Here is an 18,800-nt window from a genome sequence, read left to right as displayed (position 1 = left end):
CTGGAGCCACTGGATGAGAAGGTGTCAGGCATGTGGGATAACTAAATTTCAGCCAGCTTCAGGTACTGTGGAAATCAAGCTCCTGGTCAATGCACCTCTTGATATGGCAACTGTGGTAAACAGTTGGCTACCAAGGGAAGGGAATGTTGTAAAAGAGAAGATTATTGCTTAGGTTTTGACTGATAGCATTTCAGAAAGACATGACTTCTTTGAAAATGACTATAGGTACTAGGGCGTGTGGTCATGATACACTGAGTGATGTTCTGAAAGTATTAACATTTCCAGATGACTGCCAAAACACAGATTTTAATTTTAACATATTTGCTTCTTTGTGTATACATAGTTCATTTTTTCTGTTGCTCAAACTAGAGAGCTTGCATCTCAGCTGAGCTCACATTTGGTAAGATGATGGTTTGTTCACATGATCTGACAATGGATAAACAGGGAACAGAATTAAGCATCTGTTTTAACTTGTAAAAATGCATCCTTTTGTAGATATCCCCAATTCCTTCTGTCTTGAGTACTCCACTTTTTATAGAGATTGTAAGATATTAGACTTACTATGAAAAAATATGCATTAATGAAACTAGATAATTATTTCCTAAGCCTAGTGACACTGTAGGCTCAACCACCTGATGATGGCTTTAGGTTTGCTCTTATACACTTAAATAATAACATTCATGGTTTTGTAGATCAACAAGTGTGGTTTGTCTAATTTTCTTACATTTAAAGTAACCTCAGCTTCTTGAAAAATTCATCATATGCAGAAGATTGTTATGCATATGGGTCTTGACATATGTCCATGGACAGAAGCAAGGGAATGGGCCACTCCTTCCAGCATTTCTAACAGATCTTTCCCTTTGGAGATCTCTACGGTGCAGTAGAAATTCTGAGTGGTAGATGTGGGACCAATCTCTAGCTTTTTTTCTCTAGGCTTCATCCTATTGCAGTCATACAAAAGTAATAGATGTCTGCTTATATGGCAGGTGTAGACATCTGAATTGTAGACAAGTATATCTGTTAGCTGAAACTTATCTTTAATTCATGAATTTCTTTCTCCAGAATAGATCAACTAATGTAGAAAAACTACCATTCCTGAGAGAACAACATCTAAAAAAGCCCAAGTTTGCATTATTTACAGATGATTTAGCATCTTAAAGCTGGCCAAGTACATTCTTGGCAAATGAAATGAAAGAACATATTTCCCCTTTCTTGATTCACACTGTTGAGCTTTGACATTTCCCCACAGATTTATGTTTCTGGAAAGTTCAACCTGCATTGACCAAAGATATTCATAAGTCAGAAGGGTCATCACCAGGCTTCAAGAACCACTTTTGCACCATGTCTTTGAGCTGTTTCCCGGAAACCTTCACCAAAAGAAATGGAGCTTGCTGAAATGCGGAGAGTGAGAATCCTTCCCTGTGCTTGATTATGTGGGAGTGTTTCAGTTTATCCAGTTCATTGAATAACCTTGAGAATTGTAGGAGAGTTTTTGCCTTTGCAGCTTGAGCTTTTATCTGACTCAGCCGCAGGCCTAGATCTTTGTTTGCCGTAGAAGAGCAGTCAGTCAAAATCACTCACTATAAAAATCTTTTCATGTAGATGCAGTCTTTTACCAGCATTTTAATCGAATGCAGGGGCATCTTAAATACAGTTTTCTGTTGGCTGCATGAGGCTTCAGACAAGACAAAGCAATGTAACCTCCCAGAAAAGAATGTGGTATCAGCACCTAGGCTGTCCTGATATAGACAGAGATGCTGTGGAATGTAATGTCCATATCCAGCAGCTTGATTGAGCTCCAAATGCTAAAACATGTCCTAGAAAGGCGTTTTCAGGATTATTAACAACCATTAGCGCACAGATGCTAGATTTACATGAGAGCATAATAGCCCCTATGAATTCTGAAACATGTGGCAAATGGAATCAGGAATGTAATTTTGGTTGCTTTTGACTCATCCGCTGAGATGTGGTTCCTCTGAGTCTGCTTGTGAGGCTTATTGTGGGTCTAGGACAAATATAAATACCTCTTAGTGCCCAGCACTGGGCACCAAGGGGTTCTGATAGCCTGTCAGGACCTCGGATATCTCTTGTTGCAGCTCAGTGCACTCGATTTTCTTCAATGCTTTATTTCACAGCAATGCCAAGTCACTGTCAGGCAGCTGCTTCTGTGTTCCCAGTGGCTTCCAAGCTTTCAGCAGTGTTCCTCAGGGGTCATTACTGGGACAGGCAACATTTAACATCTTTGTTGCTGATTTGGACACAGGGATTGAGTGTATCCTCAACAAGCTTGCTGATGACATCAAGCTGTGTGGTCACACACTGGAGTTCCACCTGGTTTAGTGGAAGGTTCACCTGTTTCTGGTATGGGAGGTGGGACTGGATGATCTTGAAGTCCCTCTCCAACCCAAACCATTCTATGGCTCTGTGTTCCAAAGGATGACATCCAAAATTGCTCCATTTTGAAACCTTCAGGTCAAACTGCGTTGTTATGATCACATTTAAGGGTGACAATGTCTTACATAGACTCCCTCTTTGAATGGCATTTGTCTCTGACTCCTATATTAGATTTTGGATGGAGAAATAAACCAAAGCAGTTTCCTATGAGCTTGTTTCTTTAACAATTATCTTGAAGTACAGCTTTGGTGTCTTCAGCTTGTGGCCAAAGTTTACATAAGATAAATGAGATGATGCCTTTTCTTCGTATTTCCTCCAAATCTGATGTAGGTCTGAAGTATGAAGATTTTGATAACCACTTGGCCCAAAAATAGTATCAGCTTTGCAAGGGACAGTGTCCAGAATCATATTAGAGCTGGGGGTACCAGTGCTGTGGTTATGCCTTACACACAGGTTGCTTCACAGATCACTGTCACTGCCCTCAGACTTTCTACTATGATGCCCCACTGCCACAATGTGATGTTTTGATCTATAACCAAAGCTTCCCATGACTCTGATCATATATGGAGTGCACATAAATTGAACAATGACACATAGTATCAAAAGAATAAATAAAAGATTTTAAAACCTCTATTCATTATCCAATGATGCCTAACTAACAAACAAAAAGAAACAGATGTAATTTCAAGTAGTTTTCCAAGGTAAGATTTTAACAGCTTTATGAACAAAAAGCTATTGATGGAAGCTGGGAGGCTTTCACATCTCCAGTTGATTATATTGTACAATAGCTCAATAGGGAGAGAAACTCTAACTCAGGAAATGTGAAAAGGATTTGATATCAGGAAAAGCAAGCACTTTGTTGAACAATGCTTTTATACCCATTCTGACCTTAAATATATTTTTTCAGTTTTCTATTAACATATTAAAAAATTACTTTATTCATAGAACCAGTGTTAGATGGCACAATTATTAGTCTGAGATTCTCCAATTACTTTACATCAGCATCTGTACTCTTCTCAAAAACAAAGACATTTGAGGCCAAAATTTGTTCTGAAATCTAATTTTATATGTTTTGGGGTCACATAATTGTAGAGTGATTATATATTTGAATGTACATTTCTGTTTTGCATTCTAATGTAGTTGAATTAATTACCTGAGGAAAAAACAATGCTATTTCTATGCATTTTAACATTTTTCTTACACATTCTCAGCACAATCCGTGACTACAATAATGACCATCAACACTATTATGAAACCCATATTCAGTTTCAGCATAAAAATTCAAGTAAATTGCAAGGATACCCTGTTTTCCAGAGAAAATAACTCCATCTGATCAATTTCACTAATAACCAACACACACTTCAGAGGGATTGGCAAGTAACTATATTTGAGTTCTGCATCTGAGAATGGAAAATGACAAACAAGGAAAAACTTTCATGCCATGTATTACATAGTATGAAAATATTAAGGAAAAATGAAGTTTATGTCACTGAAATCTTCTGAACTTCAGGAAGTCCATTGTATCCTTTGTTCCCCTAATCAAATAATTTAATAAATTTTGTCTTTGGGAACTATGCTGCATTAAGTTAAAATGGCAACAAGTACTGAGAATTAAAAAGCCATTAGAATAATGTTTTTTGTAAAATCAGTGCCAAAAATCTATATTTTACTTCTTTCTTACATTTTGTTTCTTCATATAAATTTTCTGTTTATCTCTTTGGCATTAGAAACATCATGATGGCTATAACATTAGCTTTGAAGCAAATCCTGTTTGGGTTTTCTTTAAATAATACTTTTCATAACCTTTACACTTCCTACTTGGCAAGTCCTAGAGAGTCCAACAAAATAAACTAGAATCCAGGGTGATTTATTCTGACATACGAATATTACTCTGATAAAAAAAAAAAAAAAACTATAATAAAAGAAAGATGAAATGAAATTTCCAGAAAAATCACTTCAGACTATTTCAATCATATCATTTGTGCCTGCATTTATTTCTGGGTCTGCTCCCTGTCCTGCAACACACTAAAATGATCTTTCTCTGCTGCTGCGACCCACCCACAATGATCTGTTATCAAAATTTAGAAAATTGTCTTCATAGTGACTCTGGCCACCATGAAATGGGTTTTCTACAGAGGCAACAACAATCCCAAACTAGCATTTCTTTATTTCAATGTCTTGGTGAGAAATGGAAGGATAGATTATGAAAATGGATAAATTATGCTGGGGAGAGATGGTACAGAGTGACAGGGCTGCACAAACACAGGAACACACAACTTCAGTCCCTAGTAACCAGCTGTAGCTGTGGAAAGCCCAATGGACCTAAAGAGCAAAAATCATAGAACAAGAGAATGGTTTATGCTGAAAGGGAGTTTTAAGATCATCTACTTCCCTTGCCACCCACTAGACCAGGTTGCTCAGGGCCCTGTCCAACCTGGCCTTCAACACATTCAGGGATGAGGCATCCACAAATTCTGGGCCAAAGTCTTCACCATGAGAGTGGAGGAACACTGGGACAGGAATCTACAGAGGCTGTGGAATCTGTGTCTTAATGAAATTTTCTCAAGACCCCGAGAAACCTGATCCAAGGGCAAAGCTAGCCTTATTTTAAGTACAGGGCTAGTGACTGAAGATCCCTGCCAAATGAAATCATTCTATTATTCTCTGTCTTTTCCTAAAGAAGATGATAACTGCTTGGAAACAGAATTTATCTCCTTCCAAAAGAGTTTCATCCATACGTAGACCTGATGTGACCTTTCAGACAATGGTTTGCAATCCTTATCTATCTGAGAACATGAAAATGTTTGCAGTGGTGGTCCAGATCTTCAGACCAGCTCTCAATCTCTTCAGAACCAGTTCCTTTTATTTCATGAGTTTTCACAGATTCTTTTTTTAATAGGACACAAATGCCTGTGTGTCCATATGCCACACTGAAAACTCTTGTTATGATGGTTCTAATGAGAGCAGTATTGGATGAGACTCAACTGATTATTTTGCAAAACCACCCTTTCTAAAGAAATAAATTTGCACTTTGTAGTCTGTGTTCTCTATCTGTTTTCTTTCCATGTGGACTTCCCTTAAGTAAACAGTCTATAAACCATAACCCATTTTCTGGGGAAATGCAGAGATCTTTTCTCCCTTAAAATATTGTGAAATAGGAAAAATAAGCTACCTGGCACTTATTAGCAAGAAATTTTTACCAAGAAACTTACCTTTTCTACATACTAACACAGAAAGTCATATGGAAAATGTATGCATTCATGGAGAGAGTGAGATTCATAAATCTATTTCTCATTCTATTTCTCATATAAAAGAACAGAGGAACTTTCATAATTACCTGTTTCCATTTTCCCATCTTGTGCTGCAGGCCCATCAGGAATTACACTCTTCACCTGGAGAAACTCATCCGGCTCATCCCCACCAATGATGGTAAATCCAAAACCCATGTTGCTTTTCTTAAGAGTTGTGCTGAGGAAAGTCCCCTTCAGCTGTGATGCATCACGGGTGAAGAGTGGTTTTTCTACATCAGTCAACACAAACAAGAAAGACAAAAGTTCTGATCTAGTCACAACAGAGCAGGGACAGCACATAATAATATTGGCTGACACCGAGTGACAGTGTATCAAAGGCAAGAAAATAAAGAGTGCAGGCATTCCAGGAAAAATATTTGTGGGTTCTTGTACTAATACAAAGCTTAAAATATATTTCTTATCTGTGGCAGATCAGCCATAAATGAAAATATATAAATATCCTTTGATATTAGAAATCCATTTAGAAGTGGATATTGTGTAGCTAAAATAATTACATCAATAAAAGTGATCTGTGAGGTAATTTAAAAGCCTCTTTCCTAACCTATAAATTTAGCTTTGTCTACAAAGTAATACCTTCATCATAATTTCCCTCCCAACCACAGTGAGAAAAATATCCCTTGTGAATGTCTCATTCCATTTGTTACCAAGAGGAGGTAAACACTAGATGAGCTTTTCTCTCCAAACACACATGGTTTAGGCATCCAACAAGTGACACACGTGACTGCTGTGCAAACTTCGTGTCCCCTCTCCACGTGCCTCGGGGTGCGGTGTGGGTGCCGGGGGTCCCCGTGCTCCTCTCCCATGCTGCACTCAGTGAGGGAGGGTTGGGGAAAGTGCAGAGTTTGTGACCCCAGCCGGCCCCAGGGCTGGCGAGCAGCGGGGACGTACCATAGAGCCCGCTGGCCCTGGCGGGGTCGCGCCGGCACTGCGACAGGTCATTCACGCTGCGAGACCTCCTGGGAGTGGGGCGCAGGCGGGCAAATTTGGGTCTAGGTAAGGTTGATGAGGAGCTTTCTACTGTTACAAAGGAGAACAAGCCTCATTCTCTGACTATAATCTTACGTTAATGTTCATTTGTCGATACCAGTACTGTTTGCCGCTTATACAGCTCCTTTTGAGCGCATTAATTTTTATGTTACCAAGTGGCTGCATTCCTGTAAACTCCTATAACACTGTGCTTGAGGCTTTTAACTTAATTGATGCTTGCTAGATGAGCTAGCTTAGAAACATACCAAACATCAATTAAGAGTAATTTAGAGAAAGTACAATTAAGTATTTCAGTGTTGCCAGCCTCGGGTGCTCAAGAGAGAGTTGTATATTCCCAGGAACAGAATTTATGATTTTATTTAGAAAATTTGGGAGTCTTATTGTGCTTTCAGTTTCTCAGCCTTTAGGAAACACTAGATTCAACTGGTCTGTTTTTCCTCTGCGTTTCTGAAAGTTTTAGTTGGCTGGTGAGTCCTGAAACTATTGGAACCTGGACATTTAAGGGAGAAAATTGCTGAGATATAGGTGATAACCTTTGGAGCATTGGCAACACTATTCATTTAACCAGACTATGACAAAATCATTGTCACATAAACAGGAAAGCAGGATCTTTGATCTTAACTAAGACAGCTGACATGGTACTGTACCTCGGAAACCTTGGGCCTGCATAGGCTTTGTTCCAAGTTCTGCGTTGGGCATGTTATGCTGCTGTAGCTTCCTTTTTGCTTCTAGGACAGGGTTTTCAAATTGAGTTCTTCTATTTATGTGGCTGGAAAAAAATTGGTTTTGATTATAAACTAGGTTCAGTTGGGTAAACTGCTAATTTTCACAGTTGGGTGCTAAGTATGTGGCTAAGGTGTGTGTGATTAGAGAGTAGAACTGTGAGGAGCCCCCAGTGGGCCTGAGCGTGTCCCTTACATTCCACACAATTTTGTTGGGGATGAGGATATACAACCAGTGCCGTCTGTAATGAACAGCACTGAGCAGTATCCTATCACTTCAATATGCTAAATCTGCTACATACAAATGGTTTTGATCTATGGGACTACATATGAAACAGCAGCACTGCTGAAACATGCTACAGCAACATTTTTTCACGTCTTCAGCATGACCACTGTTCTGTGTATGATTCAAAGGATCTCAACCAGTTTTGTGCATTATTATCAATTAGTTGTAGGTGAATTTACTCAGTAACAGAAAAAGAAAAGTCTAGACAACAGAGTGCTTTTATGATGGTAATTTACAAATAAATCTAACGGGTAATAAATTGAAGATTATTCCTTTTTAATGAGTATCTGCTCAGCTGTACAGAAAAATCAGATGTAGAAACTAAATTAGATGGCAGATTAGAACTACATAGATCATATATGAAATATAAGAAAAGTTAGTGCACATATTTTTTCTTTATGTTTTATATTTCCTACTACAAATCATTAAGTCCATCTCTGGCATTACACCACTACTTTTCTGCATTGTGTTTAGGACTATGAACTTTACTACTACTGTCACCATATCCTTGATTTTAATTCTTTAAAGCACACATTTTATCAGTCACTGAGCTATCCTTCAATCCTGTCCCTGGGATATGTTTTGCATGTTTTCTGAAGGAGGCAAAGCAATGTAGTAGGTTGCATGGAACAAAGCTGCAAGATAGGATCACAACAGAATCACAAGAAAGAGAAGGGGCTTGTGCTTCCAACACTGCTCTGGGGAAACCAATATGTACATGTGCACAGAAGGGCAGGGTTATGTCACTTCTTATTTGTTCTCACTAGGTTACTATCGACTGAGGTCTTCTGAAAATCCAATCCCAACCAGGGGTTTAAGCACTTGGACAGGTTCCCAGGTAACTTTCACAACTCTAAGATCCTAAAAGGGTTTTTTCTTACATTGCAATGACCTTTTGTGCCACATCAAGCACTTTTCAGGTCCTTTGAGATTTTGATCCTACCACAGTTTCAAAGAAGATAAGTGGAATTACCATTAGGAAGTGAGGTCGAGGAAAGGCAGCAAAGTCCCATGGGAGTGCAATACACTTCCAAAATAGGATTTAGTGGCCAGTGCTAATGAAATGAAAAGACTTTCAGTCATGTAAAAGAATATTTGATTTAATGAGATGAAGTAAATGTGATAAATCCTTAAGTTGCTACTTTGTTCACATGGCCATAACTCATTCAAGTGGCTGCTAGCTTACTATCATACTCTAAAATTTTAATTAATAGCTTTCGGGAAATTTTGCTCTATGCTGCAGACAGATAAATCCCTCTCATTTCTTTCCTTCTTTAGACAGGCTGTTTAAGATTGTAGGTGTTACTTTCCTAGACTTTTGCTTTCTGTTATTTCTAGTAATTATCAGGGTCTTTAGCACCTTATTCTATTGCAAACCTAGGAACTTATGATGAAAGGGAGAAAAACTTCACTAGTTAAAAATGGAAAAAGCAAGACTTATGTGCATTAAGAAAAGGTAATCATGAACTACTAACATAAGCATGAAAAAATAATTATGTGATGTGTTTATCATTTGATGTATTTCCATGTTGTAAAGGAAATACTGCTTTTGCCTTTACACAATACAGTGACAAAACTCAAATACTACATTAAGTTCTGAGCACCCATGATCAAATAAAATGAATCTCTATGAAAGGTTTTACAAGAAGACCAGTGAAATAGAGTATTCTATTATAGAAGATCAAAGGAGTTTTAGCTTTTTATTCAAGCAGATTTAATTCTGCTATATAATTGCATTCTATGAATACATTTGGAAGTAAATACTAGAATGTATTAAAGATGCCAGGATTTCAGTCTTGAAGTCTGTAGGCTTCTCACAAGAGAAGTGTGAAGTTAGAAAACAGCTTCCAGTAGGAGGTATGGAGTACAATATCTAGCTTGTTTTATTTTAGCATTTGATAAGTTTTAAACCAGGGCTGCTACACACATGGGTTAGTTGCTTCAACATAGAGATCATCTCTTACTTGAGGGGCTCTAAAGGATCCTGCCCTGTTCTCCAGCTGCCCTCCACAAGAGCAGAGGTTTCCCATGGCTTTTGTGCCATATCATGCAGATGTAATGGATAGCCAAGAATACACTTCAGATCTTCATTCAGGACTTTGCATTATGCTTAGTGTCATGTTGCAGTTGCAGGGCACATCTCAGAGCTGCAGGAGGGCCCCAGCAGACCTAAGCTTCAACTTATATGTGGTTCTGTGATATAAGAGAAATGGGGATTTTAGCTTATCTGTGTTCATGGCTCAAGAAAGATTAATTGCTGTGGTACTGACATCACAGCTAGAATCTGTTTTCTACTGCCTACCTACAGTTTTTATGTATAGTTTAAGTTGTGGTTTGGTCCATTTAAACAGAAATATCTTTGATAACAGCTTGAAAATGGCATTTTGTCCTATCCAATCAGATAGGAAGACTAACCTGAAGCACCTCATGTTGTTGACGCAAATTTAATAATTCTAAGCTCCAATTTATTCCCATATTTTGACTGTTTTTTGGTAGTGTGCAATCGCAAAAGCACAATGTGAAATTTCCAACTAATTGAAAAAAACTGCATTAAATATTGTGTTCAAGAGGACCCAAAGAAAAGAAAATTATATTTATAATCAGTCATTTTTAGCAGTCAGTAATATTGCATTACGTTCCTATATTGATGTAACATGAAACATCTTTTTTATGCAATTTAAAGTGCTATATAGCTTCTTGGCTAAATCAGAAAAAGTGCTCCTGATAAGTTTACTTGAGAAAGAAGTTATTAAGCTAAGTAATTCTCTTGAAAGGAAATTCTAGCTTTTCCTCTAGCTACTTTAACAGTATGTACAAGATTTTATTACTAGCCTAGGCCTTCATAAGTCAAGCCAAATGTGAGTTTTAGCGATGGCTACAAGTAAGTGCTTTTGTGGTTAAAACTGATTTTGCATGGTAGCCAAAATGTCTTGCTCATTCTCAAAGGATCTAATTCAATGAACAATTCTAACTTAAATTTTCTTTATTTTATATAATACATATTAAATCAAAAATCGTAATCCAAAACCTAATCCAACTAATTTCTTCTAGTGCAACTGTGGCTGTGCAGAGAAGAAGGAGTGGCTGGTGCTGCTGGCCCCTGTTAGCTCACTGTATCTCAACTGGGGACACACCCTCAGAGGCAGGATTTTCTTTTGAGCTGTGTTCACTTGTCAGGTCAAAATACTGTCTTGTGTGATGGGGAGGCACCTCACCACCAGCCAGCCTATGAGACAGACACAGTTCTGCCCTCTCAGCAGTCAGCGGGGCCAGGCTAAGTTGTTCTTGTGATAAATTTAAGGTTAGATGCACTTAAGACAACTGAAACACATCCTTAGATTTGCAGGCTGTAGTGCCTAATTTGCAGACTTTAGTTGATGGTCAAGGCACTGAGCTCTGACAAAATGATAGCAGGTCAGAGCATGGGCACCAGCAGAAGGATTTTAACCCATCTCCTTTTCTTGTTTACTTTAATATATGAGATGGTTTTTTTTGGTTTTTTTTTTGGTTTTTTTTTTTTTTCAGTTTTTGCCTATAGCTTTTGAAATTGTTGCCTATTACCCAACAAAGTAATTCTGGGGATCAGGATGCCTATAAAATGCATATTCTAATGTATAACTTGTATGCATTGTATAGCCTATCTACTCTTTATATTCACATTTTTCAGTTGATAACACTTTATAATGGCAAAAAGACCTGAGATAACTTTTTCTATTTGAGAAGTAACAGAGCATTGTCAGAAGTTGTAAGTCAAGGAAATATGTTTCTCCAGTATAAATACCTGTACAGCTAATTTAGCTGTTCTATTAAAGAGGCCATGTCTAAAAGTCGAGCTCTGTGTTGTAGTTAGTCATCCGTAAAGAGGGAAACAATCTTTTGGCAATTAGAATTGACAGACCCAGGGCACTCTAAGGACTACTTTGTCTCCATAGTCCTGAACAGCTCAGTGCTGTTCTTAGTTTACAGATTAACAGTTACCAGACTGCATGGAAGTTAACAAACATATAGCAAACACCTCATTTATGTCAAATGTCTACACATTACAAATTAAGCCTGGACCTGCATAACAAAGCAAATGAAAATTATAACATTATCTCACACCTACATTAATGCATGATTAAGAGATGTGGTTATACTGGAGACTTTTTTTAGCAGAATTTGCAAATACGTTGTGATTTGTCTTTAGGAACTCGACGAGTAAGAGGTTTAAGTTTCTTTGTTTTGGTTTGTTTTCTTTTTTAGCTTTTTCTCTGGTCTCATAATATTTGAGCTGAACATGGCTGCTCCTTGTAAGGTGAAATGGAGTCTGTCTGCCTCATTGCTCAACTGTACAAACTTCCCATGGGATACAAGCACCTAAGTGAGCAGACCCTGCTTTTATGAGGATTTTGTAGGCCTGCATGTAAACTTGGACTGGACCTAAATATGTGGAAGTTTGTAATCTTGCTTTTCATTATTTACCTACTTTTATGACAAAATTAAGAGAGTCTATTGTAATCTGATTTTGTCTAGTTGTTGTCTAGAGCACTGTTGAGCACTGGCAATAAAAAAGCTGTGGCTTTTATATATTGTAGCAGGAAAAATGGAAAGCAATCTTTGTTTCAAACTTATTGAGCTCAGACAGCAAATTAAACTACAGCTACATTTTACTGACTATAAAACTCCATGTGAATTTAGCAGGGCTGCAGTTTTAATGCCACTCCATGAGCATCCATTCCACTTCTGAAAACCTCAGAGACTGCAGTAGGTTTGATGTATTTGTCCAAAAATCTTATCTTTGCTAGTATTAACAAATTTGGCGCTAACACCCTTAAAATATGTAATTGCACGATAACATCTGGGCCTGGTGCCTTGCATCTGTTTACCTGTGGTTGGACATGAAATGCAGATAAATGCTTGTTTCTATTCTGACTCTGCAGTGGAGTGTCAACCTTGCTGGTGCCAGAATGCCTCGGGCTGCACCAACAACCAAGGGAGTCTCAGTAAGAGATTACTGCACAGAAATTGCACACCACCTGTTACAGCCCAAAATACACTGAAAACCACTGGGGCAGAAACTTCACTTACACTCAGCAGCTGCATAATTGCACGTGCAGAAATCTTTGGCAGGGGTTAAGTACAAAATGATATGAGAGCTGCAGCCCCTGCCTACCTGGGGACATCATAAAAGAACTCAGGCATCACAAGGGGGAGTAATTTAATGGTGTTACGTAGGGACTTCAAAACTTATCCTTTTGCTTGAATCTGACTGACTGAGGTGACTTGAGCTGAGCAGCAAAGTAAATGGAGTTGCTGCCCCTTTCACCTGAGGGCAGGAAGCAAGCTGGGGACAAAGAAGGAGAGCAGGTGCTCTGGCATTTGGTGAATGGGACAGAAGGAGTCAGCAGAGCAGGGAACAAACCCCATTTTCTGTTGATTGTTTGCCTTGTAGAAGGCTGGGGAACATGCATGGGCATTCACAAGCTGCTGCTGTGACAGCAGGTAAGAAAGGGGCACCTTACATCTTCTAGACTTCCTGCAATCAGATGATTTTTTGATCTCCCTGCACACCTGAACCCTTGCATAAAACAGCATATCCTGAGGTCTGGAAAAGCTGCCTCTCCGATACTTGTCCAGGGCAATCCTGCAGTCAGTGTGTTGGTATGGACTCAAAAGACCAAGGGAAAAATGTGAGACACAAAGGAAATTTTCTATTTTCTATGAAACAACTAGATAAATATATTGCTTGAGTGTCAGGATTTGAAATTGAGATTTTAGGTCAGGGACAATATTCTCTAAAGATCTCTCTTGTTTAATAAAAGGCACTAATGGATAGCTGTTTCTCAGCCGTTCAAGTGCTATCTGCACAGTGACAGGAGTGATTTCCAGTCTCCTCTCTTGCATACTGTCTGTAAAGAGCAAAGTGAGAACTGACCCCTCCCAAACAGGTATCACAATCTGAATCTAGGTTCATAAGTCTCATTTGCTATGTTAAATTAAAAAGCAGAGGAAAGCATCGCTCAGATTTACTTGTTTTATGTACAAACTGGTCAGGTTCTACCATTACTTCAAGCAAAAGCATTTTTTTGGCCTTTGCACAGAGGAATAAGCTTTTTTCTTGTTTCATAACTAAGACAGAATCTGAAGAAAATGAAAGCAAGGATTGTGCTATGAAAATAGATGAAAATAGGATTTATATTGTCTTCAGCTGCACTTTTAAATACAAAAAAAACCCATGAAACTTTATAAGCAGAGTATAAAAATCTTGACTTCTGGTACAACCAGTAAAAACACCTGATTTGCACCAAGTGAGGATTACCCAGAAATGAATTTTAACTGAGCTGAAATGATTATGCTTTGCTCTATTAATTGATTAACAAGATTTATACCTTGCTGGATATCCAAAGCTTAGATAGAAAATGCATCATGTTGGATGGATGCATTTGGATATGTTCTTTGCACAAGTGTCAGCTAGAATGGTACCATGAAACCAGACCCTGGATAAAGAGAGTGACTGAATGCCTGAGTCACTGATTTGGGACACTTTGAATATATCTGGATACATTAACTGCCTTGATGACTGAGAATTCCTGGTATACCCTTAGTTTAACATGCCAAGTAATTGTCCCCATTCCTTGCCAGGCTCAGCATTGCAGAGGATACCAGTATTAGGTCATGACATATTAATAGCAACTTAATATTGAACTTGGGAACTTACTCAACATAATAAGTGCCATAAATGGGATCATCAATTTTCTCCCAGCCATATGGAAGCTCTGAAAAACAAAGAGTTAATCCCTCTCAGTGAATGCAGTACAGAATGCAAAGATTTCTAATAACAAAATTGTGGATCTTTGCTGGGTGTTGAGGGAAATAATAGCAAAATTAGATACAATGACTAAAGCAAATGCCAAATCTTGAACACACCCCATGGCAGCCACAAGTAGTAGTAACTTGGAAATTTGCATGTAAAACCAGCTCTTAGTTTCTAGAGCAACACATTTTGGTTGAACTTCTTTATTGTTCCAGCAGTTGTACCAGCCAACAACTGTAGCACATCTTGTGTGACATCACTGCCAGAGGAAGTGAGGACATTCTATTTTCATGAGGAAAACACACAAAAATTGAATTTGCTTTTTGAGCTTTTTTTTCTTAGGAATCCTGGAAAAGTTGGTCTAGAAGGATTGAAAATAGTTTGTCTCCTGCCATATAAGTACAGTTAGTATACTGAAATGTTTGCATTATTCTTCTTACTTGGATGGCAATTCCACAATCTCCAAAGGCACCCTGTTCCAAAGGTAAGTTATATATCAGGAACACAGGAGCAGAGAACAGTACATGAAAGTACAAAGCAAAATAAGATATTGTAGCATCCTCTGGACATAAGGCTAGCTACATTTTTCAGAAACAAAGATCCCTAAAGCATTCTGGTCTTAAAAATGAAACTGATGTAAATATTAATTCAACAATCTTGAAAATAAATCTGCATTAATTTATAACCAAACTGCCACATATATATTCATGTACATCGATACTTATTTTATTATCACTAACACTGAATGCTTAAAAAAATATTATACTGCCAACAGAATTTCATTTTGTGTTTAAAAGGCGCCAGACAGAGGCAACAAGTATTTCAGTTGACATGGACAGAGTAAAAACCTCAGTACCAAGTGGTGACGTGGATGGAGGAGACTCACAAAGGGATGGCCATTCCCATTATGCACAGGTATTGATTTCTGTGCAGTTAAAGACTATGAAACAATGTATGGGGAGTGGTACTGAGATTCTAAAAGGAAATTTGACTCTGGAATTCCTTATCTCAGATTTTTTTTTTTCTTTTTAAACTCTGTTAAAGTTTACTTACTTTAAAGTAACTTTAAAGTAACTTTTTGGAGACAATGAGTACTGAACTAGACAGAACAGAACTGATGTAGATCATATTGAACAGTCATTACACTAGTCATAAAGAAGTACTCCTGGAGGACTTGAGCTTTTTTTTTTTTTTTCCACAATATGAACAGACAATTATTGGCTTGCTCAAAGGAGCAAATAGGAAAGTAAAGCCTGAATGACAAAAGGGAGGCTAAAGGGTTAAAAGGCTATGTTAATCTCTGCTTATTACTTCTCCTTTAAACGCATCTGTAGTGGCTGATCCTTTCTTGAGTGAAACCGCTGTTTAGACCTCTGTGATCTTCATGTCACATTGCCCCCAGGGGATGTTCCTGCTCAGCCCATTCCAATCCTGCAGTGAAGGATACAGCCCTCTGCCAGAGACAGGCAGATGAGGAAATGCCACATTGCAATTTTTTTTTTTTTTAACAGAAGGCTTAATATTTATTCTCAATTTTTCCTGTTATTCTCAGAATATTGTTAGCGTTGAAATCTTCCTAAGTCCACATTCAGAACTACTTTTATCAGGGCTATTTTGTTATTGCCTTTTCATGGGAATAAAGGCAGCATAAGGTATTCAAGCTGGTCTCAGAATTACAGAATGGTTGATGTTGGAAGGGAACTTTGGAGGTTGTCTAGCCCAACCCCTCTGCTCAAGGCGGGGTCAGCCAGATCATATTGTTCAGGACCATCTTCAGTCAGTGCTTGAATATATCTAAGGATGGAGACTCCACAACCTTTCTGGGTAACTCAGCCTGTGCCCTTTTGCCTCCTGTCCAGACACCACTGCAAAGAGCCTGGTTCTGTCTTTGCACGTCCCTTCATGTATTTATTTAGATTGACAAAATCTCCCTTGAACCTTCACTTCTTCAGGCTAAACTGTCCCAGGTCTCTCATCCTTTCCTCCTAGGAGGGATGCCTCATCCCTTAATCGTCTTAGTGGCCATTCACTGGGCTCTCTTCTTTATGTCCCTGCCTCTGCTGTACTGGGAGCCCTGGATCCAGCACTCCAGCTGTGTCTCACCTGTGCTGAGCAGAGGGGCAGGATCATTTCCTTGATCTGCTGGTGATGCTCTGCCAAGTGCAGCCCAGGAGGCTGCTGACCTACATTGCTGCAGGGACACATCACTGGCATGTCGAGGCTCTAAACATTAGAAAGGCCTGTTGATGCTCTTTGCAGACCTTCTCAGAACTTGAGTAAAATGAAGTGAATCACCCTACAACAGCTCTCACAAAATTCTGTGTATCTTGGGACAAGACTGCATAATGTAATCCATAAATATTCATAAAGAAATCAGCTCATGCACAAATCCTGTACTGCCACTACAGAAAGTTTCATTACCAACTCATGCATGATAAGCAAGGCAAAAATCTGCTATGAAAAATTATGCTCTTACCAAACACTATGATACAGGATGAATATAAAATATTAGCTTAAGTACTATTAGTACATTTTATTTTCATGTAACCTTGCACAATTTTCTTCTGCTAATTAACTTCATGTTTCTTTCATATCTGTCCATCTAAAATTGTATTTCTTTAAAGGAAACTCAGACAGGTACCTGTAAGACCTGTACATGAGAGTACACACAAACACACACACACACACATCCCTATATACATACGCAGACAGGTGTGCACAGGTTCCACTCCCAAAGTCCAGTAGTAGATGCATTTTTTCAAAGTATGAAATAAATAAATAAGCAGATATTTTGTCCAATTTTGAAAGTGGGTATTTTATGTAAGTATATACAGTACAAGTATATAGATGCAGATAACATACTTAATTTTACATATTCATAGAAATCTGAAATAATTGAGGATTCACTATTAACCTATTGGCCTATTTTTTCCTGAAGTAATACTTAATTGTACTTATAAACTGGCACAACTACCAAGAAGGGAAAAGAAAAATTCCATTTACTAGTGTAAAAATTTGTAAAAAATTAATGTATTTGACATACTAAGGAGAACCCACTTTTAAATGCATGGATTGAATGACTGATTATTTAAAATCATAAGTTAGCCATGGGTTCAGAAGAAAGAAAAACAAGATTACCTTTGTGTACCATAATACACTCCATGTAAGGTTATGCTCTGATTTTATTATTCCATTTAAGATTCAGCCTATAAGATATGTTTAATTAAAATTCTGTGTTGACCAGTAAAACAGAATTGCTAGAGCACAAACCCCAGGCCCCTGCCTGTTGAGAATGGCAGATAAGATTAGTGGAGTGTAGTTTACTACAGAGGTTCTCTAAGAAGAATCTTCTGCTACATTAGCTTTCAGGAGCACTGTGATTATTTTTCATTACATTAAATTGTGGCATCTATTCCATTTTTCATTCTTGAAATGAAAGATTAAAGGAAAGTATTACTTTACTGCTTCATAAAACAAGAAGCTTAGCATTTGCCAGATTAGGAGTGAGGGCATTACAGTTTCTCCTTTTGATTTCACTGTACCCAGGGATGATCATTAGGGATGAAAGTGAACATTAAATATTTGTAAAAGAGAATTGTTGTACAACACTAGTGAAGGAGATTGCTAATGGATGTGAGTAGGGAAAGGAGCTATATCTTACAGCTGATACTCATTTGGTAGCATCAGCATGCTCATTTGTGTTCAATTTTTGCAAGCACTGGTTCATGCATACTGTGCTATGACAGACATCTTCATCTTTAGGAACTCAACACTTCTACCACCCTTGTCCTCCAAGTCTGTAGAGTGCTGAAGGCTTTCTCTCTATAGAAGGAAAAAAATTAAAAATCTACCTTTTATTTTTAAATCTTAAATATCTAACATCCTCCTATCATCCAGTGCAGGGCCTGTTCAGGGATATTTATAAAATTTCCTTTAAAAAATCAGTAATAGTTTGTGCAGTGGTTGGCAATGCTGACACCATGAGTGGATGTAAGGGCACTGGATAGTCTGTATGGTATGTTTATATCCTCCAGTTTTTGCAATGCATGCTTTATTCCTTACAAGACAAGCAGCATCTAGCCAACACCAGTCATCCAAAACAACCTTTGCTCAGTAATCATCTGGGTGAGCTTTTAATTCAGAATTGCCTTTCTAAAAGTTAAATGCCCAGTGGCAATGAAAGTCAGAAGAAAAGAAAGCAAGAAAGCGAGAAAAAAAGGATAAAATAAAAAAGAAAGAGAAAAAGAGAGAGAGAAAGAAGTAAAAAAAAGGAAAGTCTAATATGAATTTGAGCAGGTTGCTTTAAT

The 18,800-nt window shown here is 38.0% G+C and overlaps 1 protein-coding gene and 1 long non-coding RNA gene across 15 annotated transcripts in view; one reads left to right on the top strand and one right to left on the bottom strand.

Annotated features, from left to right (window-relative positions):
• MAGI2 (membrane associated guanylate kinase, WW and PDZ domain containing 2) overlaps positions 1 to 18,800 on the bottom strand; it is a 709,198-nt gene that overhangs the window by 144,255 nt on the left and 546,143 nt on the right. For all 12 annotated transcript variants that reach the window (XM_068189600.1, XM_068189602.1, XM_068189601.1 and 9 more), the window contains 3 exons: positions 14,398 to 14,455; positions 7,340 to 7,461; positions 5,732 to 5,914 (listed from right to left, as the gene is read on the bottom strand). In XM_068189600.1, the coding sequence (XP_068045701.1) occupies positions 5,732 to 5,914; positions 7,340 to 7,461; positions 14,398 to 14,455 (363 nt within the window). The remainder of the gene's footprint in view (positions 1 to 5,731; positions 5,915 to 7,339; positions 7,462 to 14,397; positions 14,456 to 18,800) is intronic.
• On the top strand, positions 10,894 to 14,808 carry LOC137473703 (uncharacterized). 3 transcript variants are annotated; one of them, XR_010998947.1, is made up of 4 exons: positions 10,894 to 11,001; positions 11,943 to 12,060; positions 13,132 to 13,181; positions 14,712 to 14,808. It is a non-coding gene; the product is annotated as an uncharacterized lncRNA (long non-coding RNA). The 3 variants fall into 3 exon arrangements; XR_010998945.1 differs by lacking the exon at positions 10,894 to 11,001 and adding an exon at positions 11,002 to 11,114; XR_010998946.1 differs by lacking the exon at positions 10,894 to 11,001 and adding an exon at positions 11,002 to 11,114 and having other exon boundaries at positions 14,145 to 14,808.

This window comes from Anomalospiza imberbis, chromosome 5 (genome assembly GCF_031753505.1).
Source record: "Anomalospiza imberbis isolate Cuckoo-Finch-1a 21T00152 chromosome 5, ASM3175350v1, whole genome shotgun sequence".
In the NCBI taxonomy this organism is placed as follows: Eukaryota; Metazoa; Chordata; class Aves; order Passeriformes; family Viduidae; genus Anomalospiza; species Anomalospiza imberbis.
This window is presented reverse-complemented; position numbering and strand designations above follow the sequence as displayed.